At 34.7% G+C, this 18,788-nt stretch overlaps 2 protein-coding genes across 2 annotated transcripts; one reads left to right on the top strand and one right to left on the bottom strand.

Annotated features, from left to right (window-relative positions):
* The first annotated feature begins 934 nt into the window (after positions 1 to 934).
* LOC115919088 (centriole, cilia and spindle-associated protein-like) lies at positions 935 to 7,545 on the top strand. Its single transcript, XM_030999535.1, has 4 exons — positions 935 to 994; positions 2,640 to 3,035; positions 4,554 to 4,741; positions 5,279 to 7,545. Exons 2-4 carry the CDS (start codon positions 2,675 to 2,677, stop codon positions 5,492 to 5,494), a joined length of 765 nt encoding a protein of 254 aa, XP_030855395.1. The 5' UTR covers positions 935 to 994; positions 2,640 to 2,674; the 3' UTR covers positions 5,495 to 7,545.
* Positions 7,546 to 10,359: 2,814 nt separating this feature from the next.
* Positions 10,360 to 18,427, bottom strand: LOC586836 (ras-related protein Rab-4B). The gene is made up of 7 exons (XM_786600.5): positions 18,322 to 18,427; positions 16,155 to 16,235; positions 15,486 to 15,600; positions 14,245 to 14,307; positions 13,256 to 13,410; positions 12,638 to 12,733; positions 10,360 to 12,018 (listed from the first exon to the last, which is right to left on the bottom strand). The coding sequence occupies exons 1-7, from the start codon at positions 18,335 to 18,337 to the stop codon at positions 11,912 to 11,914; spliced, it is 633 nt and encodes a 210-aa protein (XP_791693.2). The 5' UTR covers positions 18,338 to 18,427; the 3' UTR covers positions 10,360 to 11,911.
* Between the last annotated feature and the right edge of the window lie 361 nt (positions 18,428 to 18,788).

The raw sequence follows: 18,788 nt of genomic DNA, 5'->3' as shown, positions 1-18,788 counted from the left end.
GTCAATTATGACTTAAGGACGTAGGTCCCTTAGCTGATTAGCATAGTAGCACACATAATGATTAAGCAGTCACGCAAAACAAACACTCGCAAATTAGTATTCAATAAAATCTGAGAATGTATGCCATTATCTAGATCTATTAGAAATAAATAATTTTTACAAATCCTTCCCTAAACTGGGGTAAAAATAAATATTCCACCATTATGACCAACAGTGTATTTTGTGCAAACAGTTTTTTAAATCTCTCTACTGACTCGCACACTGTGACAACAGTGACATCATCATTTTCAGGTGACATGCATGATTTTCTTTATTGTTTGTTTGTCAATACCGCCTGTCATCAGAACAGCATTTTTGAACTGCCTATAATTACATGCCTATAACAATTATATAATTACATCTACTATTATTTACAATAAACCTATGGAGAATACATTATGAATAATCAAAAATAGATGTAAAAATGACCATCTTATAATTTTATAATTTTTCATGAAATTATAAATCAGATTTGACGTTTTATGATGAATCTACATGCAGGCATATTTATTTAGCATGCTCAGTATAGACAATTCGACGATAGCACTACCGTATTGTCATCTTTCGGAACTAGCAGCGCATCTTTGTGTGTGTCACTTTCGGTAAGATCACATGTTATGAATAATTCATGATTCTCGGAAAATCAACAATGAACTGAACCAAGTTCTCCTTTTCTATCTCTTTGTCGATTTGTAAGTTAGAAATAAAAATAAGAAATATAATCCTAAAATATTTATTTTGAAAACTTTCACCCAGCTATAATGTCCTCTAGATCAATAATGTGAAAGATTATTTAAATTTGGTCTAAAATAAATCACATGACCCTTTTGGTTCTCATTATACAGTACATATACCTTTAAATCACGTGATACAAACAAATACCGATTTGCATGTTTCAAACTTAGTGGATCGGATGTGCTCGGCCTCGGTTGAGGAAAACTTCAAAACAAACTCTGTAAGTAAACTGAAGCCCTATAATCTATAATCACAGATTGAATTAATTATTTTGTTGTGTATGATATAAAAGATACATCATATGAAATCCAAGTAAATAACCGTTGATTTCGTGAAGCAAAGTCGACGGTTCGCCAGTTGGCAAAGATGATTTGCGAATGCGGCGCGGCGCTCTGCGTCTAGCTGCCTCTGTCTCACCTGTCGGTCTAGACTCGCGTCAGTCACGTCCGTGGGCTAGCTCTCGAGACGGGATCGGGCCGGGAGAGGTCCGTTGTCGTTCCTTTCCTAGCTTTTGGGCTTAGCTATGAGCCGTCGTGTGTGTCTGCGGGGGCAACGATGGTTTACTGTCTAGTTTCATAAGTTTGACAGTGATGCAATATTTTCTAAACTGTTAAATAGACTCTAGATTATCAATATCATCATGAAAGAATTATAATAATAACGGATGAGCAACTTTGATGTGACAAAGAGCTAGAGAAAGCTAGTTTAAAATTCAAACTTTGTGCAAGTGTGGGATGGGGCATTTAGCGCATAACGTCCATCTGATCTCAGCGAATTGCAGCCTCATTTTCCTAAATTGGCGTTGACAAGGGCCCTTCTTAGGCTATCGCCGGCTAGCACTGACATTCTTCTTCTTCTTCTTCTTCTTCTTCTTATTATTATTATTATTATTATTCTTATTATTGGTGCGAGGAGAAAGCTTGCGATTTTCAGTCTGATCCAAATTAATCATGATGCTGTCAAACCCTCTAGGTCTAATTTCTATTTGTTACAATTTTTTTCAGTTCTCTTAAGTTTAAGTCTTAGATCTACATAACTTTTTTTTAGGTTTGAAAAATTCTTATTTCTTCATATAAGATTCTAAGGGATAAACTGGAAATTTATTCTGAAATGTTCGTTGATTTTTCTATTTTATGTGTGTGCAATGCCATGTGTGCGTCAGTTATGTGTGAAGTGCGTTACCTATTTAAAGCATGACATGTCTCAGAGTGTTATGTAATATTACGTATTGACATTGCCATTGAACTTAAGTTGCGCTTAGGTTAAGTAGGCCCTCTCTCACTTAAAATTCGTAGCCACGTACACGAGCGGATCGGCCAATCGGAGCACCTAGCTAAACTCACTGTACAATGCTCAATACGCGAGGTTCTACATGTGGGGGCGGGTATGTGTGTCCGGATACTTGACAAAAATAAAGCATTCACTATTTAATTTGCTTCAAATGTAAGCATGAATTATGCCTCAAATAACTCTGACCATATTCGTAACTATCTGACTAACCGACAGCACCATTCATATTGAAATAATTGGATCCCTTAAGTCTTGACACTTTAAAATACAAAACATTAAAATATATCAAACAAAGATCTCCCCCGTGTCTCCACATGGAATGACAAGTCTTTTGACACGTACCTAAGAAGTCCAGATATTAATCAACCTGTCGGAGTGTCTGGTAATGACATGGGTTGACTACGGATTAGCTTGTTGCTTGTCGTTGTACCAACTTCAAATGTATACTTGATTTCAAAAGTATTTCAATGCAAATATCAATTCTTTTGGTATCTCTGGAATCTTATGCTACAGAATTACAAGGGAAGCAAGGGGACATACGGTAATTAACTATGATTGTTTGCTATTAAACACAGGTTTGGGCAGAACCTTATCAACTATACAAAGGAGGATGGGATTCCGGCGGAGTGAGTATGATCGGCAATACAGAGAGCCAGGCTGGGATACATACCAGGACTACTACAAACAACAGGTCTTGTACAGGGCTTACCGCAGACGGCTGGAAAGCCACCACAACTTTGTAGAGTGGGACTGGGAGACAGAGAGCGAATCAGGAGGAGTTAGAGGTGACAGAGCAGCCGATAGACCAGAGCAGGTTCAAGCTGCAGGCACAAACCTAGAGGACCATTGGAACAGGCCTGTGAATGAAGGGAAAGCTATTGCTGCTAGGGGACTATCAGACAGAGAAGTGCAGACACCGGAGTGGGGTGATGAGAAGACCAAGAAGAGGAGGAGAAGTGAATCCGCTAGAGGTAATCACATTCACAATACAGTAAATGGTAGTGCAATAGAAATGAAGATAATATTATACGAATCCCGGACAACTCGCCACAAAGACAACCCGCCCCAAGACAACCCGCCACAATACCCTGGACATCCCGCCACAATACCCTGGACAACCCGCCACAATACCCTGGACAACTCGCCACAGCCTTTTCGGACAACTCGCCACACTTTTTTCCCCTCATGATTTCTAGATCTAAAATCCCTCATCTTAGATGAAATTGTCATTTTTCATGATTTTCGTGCTTTTATAAACACAGTTATGACAGGAAACATGGAAATTGTGAGTATTTTGAGAGCTGTTCTAAAGAATAAAGATGATTTTCCCTGCGCTTGCAACAAGAATCTATTTTGGACGAACCCAAGCCAGGCGTACTACGACTACGAGTTACGACTCCGATTTTTAAGTTCATGTCTCAGGAAACTTTTTAATGGTAGGAATATGCTGCTATGTATCTTTGGCGTATCTTTACATTCTAATATTACCTGCCCCCCCCCCCCCCCCCCCCCCATCAGTACGCCAGTGCTTCCAGTATCCTACCATAAAAAAATTCTGGGACAGAAAAATGCAGCTGTTATAGACCTCTAGATCAAAAGTATATTATTGTTACAAGGGAAATCAACTTTATTCTTTTTAATGACTGTTTATAAAAGCACGAAAATCATGAAAAATGACAATTTCATTTCAATATATATTATTGTTACAATTAGGGAAATCAACTTTATTCTTTATTCTTTGTAATGACTGTGTTTATAAAAGCACGAAAATCATGAAAAATGACAATTTCATTTCATTTTAGATCTAGAAATCATGATGGGGAAAAGTGTGGCGAGTTGTCCGAAAAGGCTGTGGCGAGTTGTCCAGGGTATTGTGGCGGGTTGTCCAGGGTATTGTGGCGGGATGTCCAGGGTATTGTGGCGGGTTGTCTTGGGGCGGGTTGTCTTTGTGGCGAGTTGTCTGGACCCCTATTATACATGACATATTGCAGAAGTGTGTTGCATTAAAAAAACGAGAAGTCAAAAAGAACATTAGAAACTCAAACCTGAACTAAATGAATACATTGATAAATGTACATGTTTTCAAAGAGAGATTTCAAACCACAGCATGAAAGAAGTAATGTAAAGTTGTAAACAAAACTTAACCAACCAAAACTAGGTGTTGTGGCGTGCGCCTGTAATCCAGCTAAAAGTGAAAGTTACAAACTGATTCAGCCGAGGACGCAGGTTCGAAGCTGAATCACGTCTTTCGGATGGTGACGTTTAAAGGTCGGTCCCCAGACGTAAATAATCATATCTGATTGATACACGTCTGTAAAAACCCAATACATACATACACACACAAATATAATCTATATATAGATACCTCCTGAATTGATAATAAACTCTTTATCAGATTGCTGTACTTGTACGTTTACCGAGCAAAAGTATGCAAGCTCTTCATTTTGCGTCATTCATCCTATATGTCTTTTGTTGTTTTTTACATCCAGGCCTCTCAAAAGGAGAAAGAAAGGTACCTGAGACTACACCCAGAGCCAAGACAAGTCTAGAGAGAGTCAGGGGAGGAGGAGGAGCAGAAGGGATTAGACCACCATTACTTGCCTTTGGCTGGGCTGATAGGGAGAAGGACGTGGGATGTAAGCAGACGTTTAATGTGAGAGCATCAGCACATGGAGATGTAAGTTGAACTACGAATTGCCTGCTGAAATTATATTCACATATGCTACCAACTAAACTATACAAGCGTACTCCTTGAATGTTGTGATCACCAAAGTTGGTAGCCTAGCTAGAGCTGGGGCAGCTGGGGCAATAATTGGAGTGCCTTGAATGCTTTCAGCACCTTCACTTCAGCTTGGCAAATGCCAGAGTAAAATTACCGAGCACCTCTGAGTAGATTAGCTTTGTTCAAATAGATAGTACTATTCAAATGCTTTTAAGGTATTTGAGATTTAAACATATTTGACAGTTAGACATGTATGAGTCCATGCATGAGTTTTATAGTGCACCCTTACAAATTTATGGTTATGACCAGTTGTTAACAACTTTATGAACAATCGTAGATTGTGTATTTTACATTGTTTTTTCACAGAGCCCCCACCCCTTTACCTCCATTATATGAATGTACATTCACCTTCTATTTGTTCATAATATATCTAATAAAAAATATGAATTTTCATCGTCTGAACTTTATCACTTATTCAATTGATGTCTATAGAACACCCAGGTTTTCCCAGCGGCTCTTCGTGCGATGAGGAGAAATCAGTATGCCATCGAGTATCGTGAGGAGCAGAAGAGACGAGAGAATCTGAAGACGAGACGGCTGCGTGCTGCGTTCAACGTGTCGCCTCCCGACGATACACTATGGATGACAGAATACCAGAGAAACTATACTGGCCAGTCTCAAACAACAAGGAGATCAGCCAGGAGATGATCTTATGGGATTAGTTAATCTTGAAAGATACAAAGTTTTACAGAGTAAAACTAACAGGTTTAGTTTAAAAAATCCAATTATGGCAAGATTAATTTAACGCAAGTTATCTGGAGGAAATTCTCAATGTAAATCTACATGAACCTGTAATATCATCAGGCAAATTATAGCATTTGCATATGATCAGTTATGTTGTATAACTTTAAAGAGTTTTTAACTTGTATACATTGGAGATAAAAGAAGCTTCAATGCAGCAGTATAAAAATGTGATGATCTACAAGGAAATATTTAGCCATGCTTCAGCAATTCAGATGGCGTCTTGTGTATGGTGAGACTCAACTCAAGTTGTTATAGTCCTGTAAATTATGATTACAAGAAAATTGACAAGCCACTTTGCACAAATCTAAATCCTTCACAATATTCATTCTTTCGTGAGGGAATGATGAACAATAATGTTGGGGTTTTGAGACATTTATAAATCTCTTAATTTTTCAATCATGCAAACTGAAACATCACCTAAATTTATGTGATTATATTTGTTCAACCCAGTTTTCATGAACAAAAATAAGAAATGGAAGATCTGATGAACTGTTGGTTGTAATAATGTATAAATAAGCAATCTTGTTGTCAGGACACAGTCAATCTACAAAATAATTAAGTTTCCTAAAACTTGTGGGTCATGAAGCGTTTTTATAAACAGGTCAGTCTTGTTGATTGCAGGAGTTTATGATTGCCATGGATATGTTAGGTTTCTCTTCCTCTCTGTAACAATAATTGTGCATACAAGTAAGTGCATGCAAAGTGTCTTCTAGCTGCTGTTTCTATATTGCAGCTTCTCTTTCAAAAATTGTTCACTACGTAGAATGGTAAGATAAATATGCCTTATCAATCGCAGCTGTATCATAGCTTCATATTATAGCAAAGTATATATTTTATCAAAGTTGAAATCTGTTATTGAAATAAATGTAATGTTGGTATATATACATTGTGTATGTATCATTGTACAGATAAACATAGTGCCTGATATTAGAAACTAATCACATGCACCTAGGTTTAAACCCTGTATGTTCCACTCTGCACTGATGGACAGGTAGTATGCATTAAAGGGATGTTCAAAACACTATCTTGCCTGTATGATTGTTATTTAATCTCTTTCATCGTTTATAATGACCAAGATGACTAGGATGTTGATGAATGGTCGTTCAGAGAGTCATTTGGCCAGGAAAACAAGTTTTTGAAACAGTAAGAGGAATGTGATTGGAATGGTAGAGTTTACGTATACAACTTATAGAAGTGTGTTGTACAGTATACCATTTAAAAAAAAGCTAACCAAAATGATGAACAGCCAGTTTTAAAAAGAATGAACATCCGGTTTGATATGGGTCAATAGGGTTTCAAAATATTTGTTTGTATTGATAAAATTGTACACCTATAAATTGAAAATTAATTGAATATGATTACTGCACTTTAAACAAATCATCAAGTATAACCCTATTTACCGGTACTCTAGTTGTGATACAGAAAAACCTGTTTTAGCAACCACCTGTCTGTAAAGACCATATTTTAAGATTCCTTTGAGCAGTGTTCTCAAACCTGTATATAAAGATCACCTGCATCTATAGACCATTTTTGTTGTCTACCTGGCCTTGAGTGGTCTTTATGTTTAGGTTTCACTGTATTTTATTATAGAACAAACATAAGAGCATTAAAACATGCATCTACGTGTACATTAACTTATTACATCTATAAAAAAAAACTTAGGGCCTGGCAATTTAACTTTTGTTAGGGATGTTACAATGATATATATGGTATATTTATTCACTTTGCTGTGGAGATTTTAATCAAAACGGGAGAAATAATGGTATTGTTGACTTCATTGTTAAATTACCATTCTGTTGAAGGTATTCCTTTTCGTGATCTCTGATACTCGATAACATTACGTATTCCTAGCCATGGGCAATGAAGGTATTAAATAAATAGTAATTTTTGTTGAATGATCTTTGGCCAACAGTGTACACCATTATGAATTACAACTCCTTTGGATTACTGCTGCACATGTACCGGTATTGATTTGTTTGTTTGTCTCATCAGTGTGTATAAAACAGGAGCTAAGAATAAAAATTTCCAGAGATTAAAATGTAGATGTAGATGATTGGCGAAGATACTAGACTAGAATCAAAGTATTTATTAGGAATGGAATCCTGACAAAATAAAAAATATTAATCAGACTAGGAGTTAGGTGCTAGTAAAATGTGCAGGAAATGGGTTTCAAGAAATAAATGGTCTTGTAACAAGCATGAGAATACAGTACTTGGGGGAAATAATGAAACTGGAAAGAAAAATGTATGCGATATATACATATATATATATATATATATATATGTATAATAATAATAATAATAATAATAATAGCCTAATAGTCCACTCCAAATTTCATTAAACTGAAAGTGCTCGATATACATGTAATGTACTACAGGAATGAAATTGTAATTAAAGAGCAGCATCCAAGGCTGGAAAAGGTAAACAATTAGAATATTTTTTTATAACGTTTTGGTATTTGTAACAGATGAAGACAGGGAAAATGAGAGCAAGAGAGAGAGTAAAGTTACACAAAAGACAATGCACACAGTAATTCATCATTATAATAACATTTATTTTATATGACAAATATGTTCATTTCATTGATACTTTCTTCTCTGGTACTATTACATAGCAAAGTGTCTTCTACTCAGCTTTTCATTCAACAATCACACCAACATTTTTATAACATGGTAATTCTGCACAGTAACAAAGATAATGGAAAGTAGATTAAAACTATCAAAAGATATATATATTTCACAAGAAAAAACAAAGTCTCCATTATAAGTTTTGAATGCAAACTAGACAATGAAAACACATATGTTTACGACATCTACAAGAAGGAAAATACAATTTTTTTCAAAGAATGAAACAGTGATACATGTATATATTTGCGACAGAATTTACAATACGGTAAGCAACCATGAGCAAGGAATTATTTACACACATTTGCTTTCTTTGTTACAAAATTAAAACTATAGACATATACTATCTTCCTCATCACATGAATCTAGTTATCTTTTTTGGTTATAAATAATTTCTCCAGGCAAAATGAAGCTGCATTTATGTATTTCATAAATTACCCATGCACAAATGATTATGAATGTGTTTATGTGCAGTTAAGTCTTTCCTTAGTTCACATACAAATTAACCATTGGGTGAAAAAAATTAATTATTTCTTTAGCATAAACTGTTTATAAGCTGAATTTTTGTTTTTTATTTTCCAGTATATTACCTAAGCAAATTTTCACCAGTGTATTTTTTTCTAGATATTGACATAATCCTCAAAATATTAAACATTCACAAAAATGTCATAAAAAGAACTTTATATTCATAAATATTACACAGATTTGATCCTACCTTGCTATAAACATAGTACCAATTTACCACCCTATTTCAAGTATGACACAAACAGTAGAGACTCAAATCATACTTCCCATATTCTTAGCAGCTTGGCTATCATTCAGGTATTTGACACACATTTTCTGCTTTCGGTTTCTGAGTTCAAAGTATAGTTGAACATGAAAAAATTTGGTTAAATATTCCACATGCATACAAAATCTAAATCCGTTAAAACAATTACAGAAAAAATACAACAGCCAATAATAATCAAACCTAAATCTACCTGAATAGAAGTTGCCTTTTATCGGGGTAGTTCGGTATTCATACAAATTAGCAATGATAGTGATAATTAAGTATGTCTGTTGTTATTTATTTTAATTGTAGAAAGGGTACTGTACTTCTCATAAATTAAATGATGTGTTTTGTCCTCAGCTTTTCCATGTGCATAAACAGTTATCTATATGAAAACTTTATTCAATAAAAATATAAGAGGAACGGTTCAACTTAATCACTAATATATCAACCCTTTTATCAAAAGAAAGATACAGAGAAAGAATATTGTAATTGAACTATACAGCAAAGATGTATATAAAGTAATAATATTGGCTAATTTTTACTACCGGTAGATAAATATATTGATATCTTGTACTGCACATTAAAGCAGCCATAAGGGCACAAAATCATAACTTACAGCTAATGGTTATATGATCTCTTTGTTAGTATCACAATTAAAGATATGCTTGTTATAAAACATGCAAATAAATCTACATTATCTTAACCTACATCTATATATACAATAATTATAAATTAATCCATTATCTGCAAATTTTACGATAAAAGAAACATTTTATAACTTTCCTTTGATAAAGCCTCTATTTGGATTCAAAGAGATATTTGGTACGACAATGAATCAAATAAATGTATAGGATTGTGGAATACCAGGAATACACATAGCATTTGTTATCTACAGATCTCATAAAGATAAAACAATTATTGTTTCATTAAAATGACACATGAATGACTGCCAAGTGTTGGCATTGGCTGTGCTCGAAATGATTAGAAAGAAGTCTTTCCTAGTTTATAAAGTCTTGCAGAAAAAATTTAAATCATCATAATCTGTGGAAAGATCTAACAACATTACTAGCCTTTGGCAGGTCTAAATTAGCTTAGACCCAGGACAGTCCACACACAAAAATTGAAACATATAAAATTCAAACTTGAAAGGAGTATGAACCAATGTGCGTGACAGGTGAAGTAAGGGGTGAAGTCCCTTGTGGCAAGGGTCCATATCTTGCATAAGGACTGTGTGCAATCTGTGCCATATTTTCAAACAAACTTTATGACTAAACATTTAAGAAATAATTGTGGGTGAAAATGAAATTATCCTATCACTGTTATATGCTAAAACTCTTTGTGGACCCCAGAGACCATCACTGTCTGACATTTCATTTTTTGTTGTTTGTTACCCCAAAATTACTTTAAGTATCTTGAGAGCATTAGATTATGTTTATTGTAATAAATTAAAGTTAAGGAACTAAAAAGTGTAGTGTAATACATGTAATGTGAAATTTTCACAGTACCAGTACTTTTCTTAAACATTTATTTACAGGCAAGATATATTGTGTATCACAAGAGTAACAAGATTATGGTATGCATGACCAAAAAGGAAATGAAGAATTGTGAAAGGATATATAAAACGTTACATTCACCAAAGATGTAACACAAAGTATGAAAGAAGAAATCAATCATTCTCTAGCCATGTAAGGAATGAAGGTGCCAGAAAATTCTTGCACATGACGTGTACTTCAGAAGAAAGCTGATGAATTTGAAATTAATTAATCAATTCATAACGATAACATGTTTATCCATTACTGATGTTCAGCTGAAGGATATTTGATGGTACATAATAACTGAGTGAAAAGGGTATTGAATTTTACTTTTAAACATCCTTACATAAGATAAGCTGAGAATCCAATTGCGAAATGCTTACTTCACAGTTAAGGAATACGTTATAAAACCCAGGTAATGCTTTGTAGTACCAGCGTGCAAAAACTTCAACAGTTATTTCTGATAGAGTAAAATAGCATGTTTTTTTCATGGTTTGTTAACAAGTATGTAAATATGATATTCCATTCATCATACACTTTAACATGAGTCTTACACTGTATGTACTGTCAAGCAGATACTTTTGTGATATTTTTTCAGCAGACCGTGATAGAAAATAATGAAGGGGTGCATAGTATTGAACTACACACATTCCTAGATCATAGCATTGATCTTTGCTCTACAGGAAGGTATGAAGGAATCTACCCTCATCATCATATGACTGTCCTTTACTAAGACAGCCATTACCATATCACCATATAGAGACTTGTTTCAATCACCCACTTCACCTGGTGTAAGCTCCTATATATATATATATATATATATATACACTAGTTAGTTATTGCAAGTAAATTGTAAATCAAAGTTCAGACTGACATGCATGGTAGCCTCCTGGCACAAACTAGCAGCTTGTGTGTGTACTATTCAACTGCACAAGCAGTCTCTATATCACAAGTTTTCTAGTATATACCTGGTTTACCAGCACTTCAACAAAACATAAATTCTGAGTAGATTCCTTCTCATTTTCTTGAAAAAAGTTGGAGGATATTTCCATCAACTTACAAATTTGTGCAATAAGACTTTCTTATGAATAAAATACATTTTTCAAGTTAGCAAGCAGTCATTGAACATACATATGACTGTAATAGTGAGATTGTTTGAATGGAATATTAAAGCAATCATAAATATTCATAATCTCTATGTCTGTCATGAAGGTGTGTGCACTATATGAAGCGTTACATCTGAACCTACAAACTTCACCAGGAAGGGACGTCAAAAGGTATGGACCGGCATCATAGAGGTTTCACGATTGGCATGGTTTATAGGGCTTGGGTGTTGGACGTGTTGGCTGGCTGGAGCTATTATTGATGATCATAGGTTGTCAAGATGGTTTCCTCAGCATGGGCATTGTTGGGTACTCCTGACAGGCGGTCTGGTGACTTTCCGGAGAGTGGAATCACCGTACTGGATTCCTGATCCCATCCTCTCTGGATCTAACTCACCTAAACACACAAGACACAAACATGGTATACATTCTTTAATGGTTGAAACCAGTCAAAATAATACAAGGGCTCTGAGGGTGATCCTGCATTTGCTTTTTTGTGTGTCCAAAAGTACAGGGTTAGGGTTAGGGTTACAATTGGATTTAAGATTAGGTATACAGGGTAAATGTAAGGTTTTTCTTTGTTTTTTATGTCCAGGCAGGATTGAACATATGAATTTGATATGATAAATGTAAGAAACTGACTGTGAAGCAGTTGTCGCAGGAGCATGTGTTACATAACCACTCTGATAGATATCTAAATCTGGAGAGCTTTCAAAAGTACTTCTGAAAAACTGCTATGGGGGTCAAATGAAAATGTCTAGAATTCCAGTCGATATGTATGTGTCAATCTGGTACACAGATATAAGAAGGCGAACTATATTTTCTTTTTATTCAAATAGGCCACATTGCTTGAATGAGCATTCCAAAGAAACAAATACATTTGAGAAGATTTGAATGTTTGCAACCAGTAATCATCTCCTACATCCAATCTCAAACTCTTAACATGGACACGAAAAGGCCTATCCCTAATATAAGGAATGACATAGAACAATATGTTTCTCGTAACTCATTCTTACCTAATTCTATTTTGTTGAGTATCGATCTGGCACATTTCAAGAAAGCCTCTTCTACATTCTCTCCTGTCAACGCACTTGTTTCTAGGAACATCATTTCTGAAAGACACAACACAAATCAATAAGTTATTACAAAGTGGTGATTCCGATAAACAATACAACAAAAGAAGCTCCTTGAACTCAAGTTATAACTTCAAACTTGTTCAGATATGAAGCGGTAAATCATTTTCTTTTGTTTAGTAAAATGTAAATAAATTGCAACTGTGCAAAACAAAGGTCCTACCCCTATTAGTAACTAAGGTCTGTGCTAAAATAAACAGAAATGTGAAGCTATGACACTTACATAATTAAAAAGAAAAAGAAAACAGCCTGGGTTTACCACATATCTCAATGAGGCTTTCAAATGCCACTGTATATTAAAGCCCCACTACACTACTTATAGCTACTTGGGCCCTCTATATAGCAAACAATGCCGAGCTGATTTGATAAGATAACCACCTGTCAGTGACCTTGCAGGGAGGTCTATCCCCCTGGCCAAACTAGCACAGACAGATCTTAACATGTCATACCTTATTTACCAAAATATTTGGTCTTTCTTTGAATCCAAGAAGTCTTTCTTACCATTCTCTTGTGCAAATCTACTGGCCTCTAGGAAGGTAACCTCTCTATCTGCGTCGAGATCCTTCTTGTTACCACAGAGGATGATAACGATGTTTGGACTAGCCAACGTTCTTGCATCTGTCAGCCATTTTGTCAAAGCATTGTATGTCTCTCGACTGGGTAGAAAAGAGAAAGGAATTAGAATGAAATTCTGAAAGTACATGATAAATATGACTGCTTGAATTCAAATCAGTACCATTCACAAGTCTCTCTCGCAAAGCTTCCTAGCATTCCTACTGTCATACTAGGAACCTTGAAGTATAATGTGCCAAACTGGCAGCCTGGATAAAATCTATTACAGGCACCATTGATTTGGGATGGCGAACAGACCAAGCATGAGAGGTTGGATAATTATTGTTGTAACAAACTGAAAATGCAGAATTAACACTTATTATTGGTTGCACATATGTCTATCTGAACTATATGAATCTTTACCCATTGACTTGTACATGTATAATAGTAATGGTTTGTCCTATTATATTGATTTAATAACAAGCAAAATATACCTACAAAGTGGTAGGATTTTAGAATATATTATAGCCCAAGAAGAAATAATACAATTTAAATTCCCCTGTTTCCTCCATTCACACTTTGTTTACATATATTAAGATAAAAATAATCTATTCATACATGATATAAACGTCGACCCAACATTCTAAATGAATGTAACCTAAACTCTGTGGATTATAGGGTATTAGTACTGCAGGCTCAAATTCATCAAATTACTCAAACATACATGTAGCTTGCTAATTTGCCAAACACCATGTTATCAATATGCCTATATCTCACTCAATTTGTTGAGAGGATAGTCTTTTCACCAATTTCAATCTAACATGTACTGTAAATGGTACACATACTTGCCTCGATTCGATTCTCATTAAAATCTCATGTAAAAGGGAGGGGACGGAGGGTACTGATAAGTTTGAAACTCACTTTCTGTTAATACTAACCTTGTGATGTCATAGACAAGTAATGCCCCGGCTGCACCTCTGTAGTAACTCCTTGTAACTGACCTAATAATATAACAACAAAACAATAATAATGCAATAGAACAATATAAACAAAGAAAGAAAGAAAGTGTCAATAATCTTTTATTACTACTATTTTCAGGTTTATTAATACCATTTTAATTAATCTTAATCATCAGATTGGCAATAAGCAATATCATGCAAATTCATTGATCTTTTGGTTAAGCAAATATAATGATAAAAACCAGCGTTTAATGTTTTCAGCCAATAACAAAAAGCTCACAATTCTCAGTAGCTTTGAATAATTACCTATTCTGCAGTAAACTACAATAGCATTGTAGGGTGGGCAATAATCTATATCCATGTCACTCCAGTTCATGTAGATCAGCATTTGATTTATTTTAATTTCTGTTAATAATCCTCAGGAAATATCAAAATATCAATAAAACAATTACTTGAAATTCTTTTTGTTTTGTTTTACTGTGACAGGCTAAAACCATGAATTTTCTTACAAGAGTAAGTACCCCATTAAAGGTAATACAAAGTTTTGGTATGGGGTCATGAATTTGGTTTAAATGAACATATTGGAAGCATATGCGATCCTACAATATTCAGTGATCGTTGTCGCGGTTATAATCGAGTTTACAGTGATGAAATTGTAAGTAATAAAGTCTTTATGTTGTATAGCTCCTTCTCAAGGTCAAGATATCAAAAAGCTTTAAAACAATGTTTCTTGACTAAAATCGACCAATTTGCTATTCCCGTTTGGAAATCATATATCACAACTGCATGTTCTGAGAATTTCACGGTCGCAGCTACCATTGGATGGCCGTATAAGCTATTTGAAATTTATCAAAATTTACCGGGAGCACCGGTAAATTTTTATATTCAATTTTTTCAAAAGCAGAAGTGTTTTAGGGGCTAATTTTACTAGTGCTTATACTACATTCTCAGGGGCATCCAAATGTATCAAAATTGTAAAGAATCGCTATCCGGCCTTTTTCAAAATTTCCCAAGACTTTGTATTACCTTTAATAATAATAATAATAATAATGAACGTTATTTATATAGCGCATATCACTCACACAAAGAAAGTCCCTATGCGCTTAGAAATGAATGTTATCACTGCATTTAATGACTTTCAATAATAATTCTAATACCAAACATTATTGTTGGTATAGCCACAAACATCTTTCTTCTCACTGGATAATTATTGTTCGTACCTAAACCTTTCTTGACCTGCTGTGTCCCAGATTTGTAACTTGACTGATTTTCCTCCAGCATTGATGATCTTTGAGCCAAACTCAACACCTATTGTGTGATTTGAGTCTTGTTTGACTGAAATGGAAAAATAAATATACATTGAGAATTCTAACATATATGACAGAGTGTATGGAGATTGGATAATGCCAATTCTACATGTACATATATATTTCAGTCTTTTAAATGTACCAATTATGTGCAAAAGAATCATAGAACTCATCACCACTTTTGATGATGCTTTGTAATTGATAAACAAATTGGTGTAAGAGGACATGAAAAGCAAGATTATATGGGTAGGAATTTTGCTTTGGATATGAAATTGTTATGATTGACTGTAGAGTTATTTGGACCACAATATATTACACTTCTTATTATTCTTATTGCATAGAACATAGATTTTCCCTGCATCATTTCATTTTTCTGAAAAACTTTTAGGGATGTTATTCTTAGATTGTCATGTCCAGTAAATCAGGGAACAGATAAATTGCTTTTACAACCAAGTCAAAATGTCTAATAGCACAATCAAACTTATTTACTCACATAATGTAAATAATAGCTTTAAGCTATTAATATTAAACCACAAAATTATTATCATAGCGAAAGAATAAAATAAAAAATTGTTAACTTACATTTGCTTTCGATGAATTGATGAAGAATACATGACTTTCCTGTTCCTGCGCTCCCAATGACCAGGAATTTGAACAAAAAATCTGAGGAATGAAGAATTATAATGATGAAAACAAAAAGATCTAGTCAGAGAAAAGCTAACTGAACTGTCTGACAAGACAGCCTTTCTGGCTTCCATCTTGTATCAAAATAAGTTTCTGTTCATCAATTAACTATAGTCTGAATTAATTGTAACAATTCCTAAACTTGTTATTCAACTATCACACAAAAATCAGTGTACAATAGACAATTTGTGTTTGATTGATCACACCTTCAAATATTCCTAACTTTCTTATTTTTAATTGAATTTTGGTCAAACTTTCAGTTACAGGTTTCTCTCATTTTTATGCTCCTATTAAACCCAAATTAATATCAGGGTGGATTCCCCTTTAAAATGTCACAAAGGCCACATCAGTTTGATAGATTTTCTTGCCGGACACCTGAATAGCAGGCGATTAGATATGGGTATGCCATTTGCTGTACACTCTGAGCTTATAAAAACATGAACCAAACAAAACTTGCATATATATTGTTGTAGCTTTCAGGATACTGGTATTAAAGATCTTATGAATTTATTGTACAAAAATATGACTTACCAACCTTAAAAATGAAGAAGGAAAGGCAAAATCTTTGAAGCTTTGCAAAAATTCAAGACTGACAGAAATCGCCAATTAAGCTAAAGTCAGTATAGTGCTTGCTAGAAGCAACATTATTATGGTATTGTCAAGACGACAGCAGACTGCTAAAGTAAACATTTATTATAATATCAAGCTCTTTTGGCGATACCATAGTACCCGATGGGTAATGACGGGCTGCTAACACATTTATTATACTTCTCTTTTGTTCTCTCGACAATGCCATAGTGCCATCGCTTTTGGCTAGTGCTAAAACCTGATTGACAATTCCCGTATATTTTGCACCATCCATCCCATGTTGTATATCGTTGATTCAACATGGCGAAGAAAAAGTACATGCACAGTATGTACTGTCAGCATGCATACTTTCTCTTCACCATGTTGAATCGAGGATAAACAACATGGGATGAATTGGGTTAGGATGAGGAATTACCCTTTTACCCATCAAATTCAAAGACTTCTTCAAATTATAATTTCAAGTGGTTGTACTCACTCCAGCAAAGCTTAGAGAGTCAATGCCAATGCGTATTGACCTCTAGCACTGCATACATGCTGTGAGGCAGGGACCTAAAAGTCTATACACAAATACACACACCACACAATATCGCATAGACTGTACACAATCATGTCAATGCAGCTGTAAGCAAAGTTTGATACTAGACTTACAATTTGAATTTTTAAATTATTCTTTTTAACATCATTAAGTTGAAAAAAATGTATTTTACTGCTATTTAGGTGTCATCAATTGTCACTAAAGTACCGATTTTGAGTGAAATCAGTTGAGTTTTGTACAGTGGTGTTTGAAATGTTGAGAATCAAAAGCACAGCTTTTACTACACAGCCAGGATAGTGATGCTCCTATGTGTGGTTGAACTGGTGCCCAGAGGAGTCAAAAAACAATGTAAGTCAAAATTGTAATTACTACTTCTTTACATTCCGCGAAAATGTGACCCAACCCGCTGTCTGAATCGTTTTCCTGTGCAGGCTCTGTAGATTCAACGCCTTCGGTGGTGGCGGAACTCCCTGGAGTTAATTATGCCTTATGGATTAACATGATCTAGGTCTAGATCTAGACTAGTCACAAAACATGTCGAGCCACAAAACATGTCGAGCAACATGCTTAGATTCTACTTAAATTTAAAAGAAATCAGCTTTAGTTTCAGGAAAGGCACAGATTACCACAACATTAGTTACCTCTGCAGTTTGTCTTTGAAGAGAGCGTCAACACCCAAAAGAAAAAACATGTTTTCTCCAAGCAGACAGGTTTTTCACAAGTGACAGTGTTTACTGAGTGTCAGTGACAATGAACATTGAAAACACAACCCACTTCATCATTGCAATTGCATTGACATTGTCTTGCGTAGACAAGGCGATATGGACGTGGACCTGGTTTGGGATAGAAGGGTCTTCCATTCTTACAACCACCATCAGCATATTAATCCTCATTCATGTTCTTAGTTTAGACCCATTTATCAATAAATAAAGTGTCACTTACCGTATGATTCTGACATTTTTAGATCATTCAGGGGTCTCTTCTCTGACTCAGCTAGCTGCTCGTAAATTTCTCCACCTTGTCAATATAATCCCAAACTATCAAATAATTGTTTTAGAATATATATAATAAGAATTTAGAAAGATATAGTTTTGCAATTTAATAAATATTTATAGAAATATTTATTTATTTTATTGTTTTAATTTGATTAAAAAGTAAATACTATTTATGTTTTTTATTGTAATCATTATTCATATACAGGGGTATTAGATCGAAAAAGGATTTCGAGCGAGATGAGAAATCAGCTGGCAGCGCAGCATAATCTATGCGTGCCAAAGAGAGATCAGTCCCGAAACTAAACAGACGAGCATATTGTGGTATACAGGCATGTATTTCTCGTACAGGAATACATACATGATCATATGGTGGCCCTGAAGGGACATCGCGAATAGACTAAATCGTGAAAAATA

This window comes from Strongylocentrotus purpuratus, unplaced genomic scaffold (assembly GCF_000002235.5).
Source record: "Strongylocentrotus purpuratus isolate Spur 01 unplaced genomic scaffold, Spur_5.0 spur5_scaffold_5, whole genome shotgun sequence".
In the NCBI taxonomy this organism is placed as follows: Eukaryota; Metazoa; Echinodermata; class Echinoidea; order Camarodonta; family Strongylocentrotidae; genus Strongylocentrotus; species Strongylocentrotus purpuratus.
This window is presented reverse-complemented; position numbering and strand designations above follow the sequence as displayed.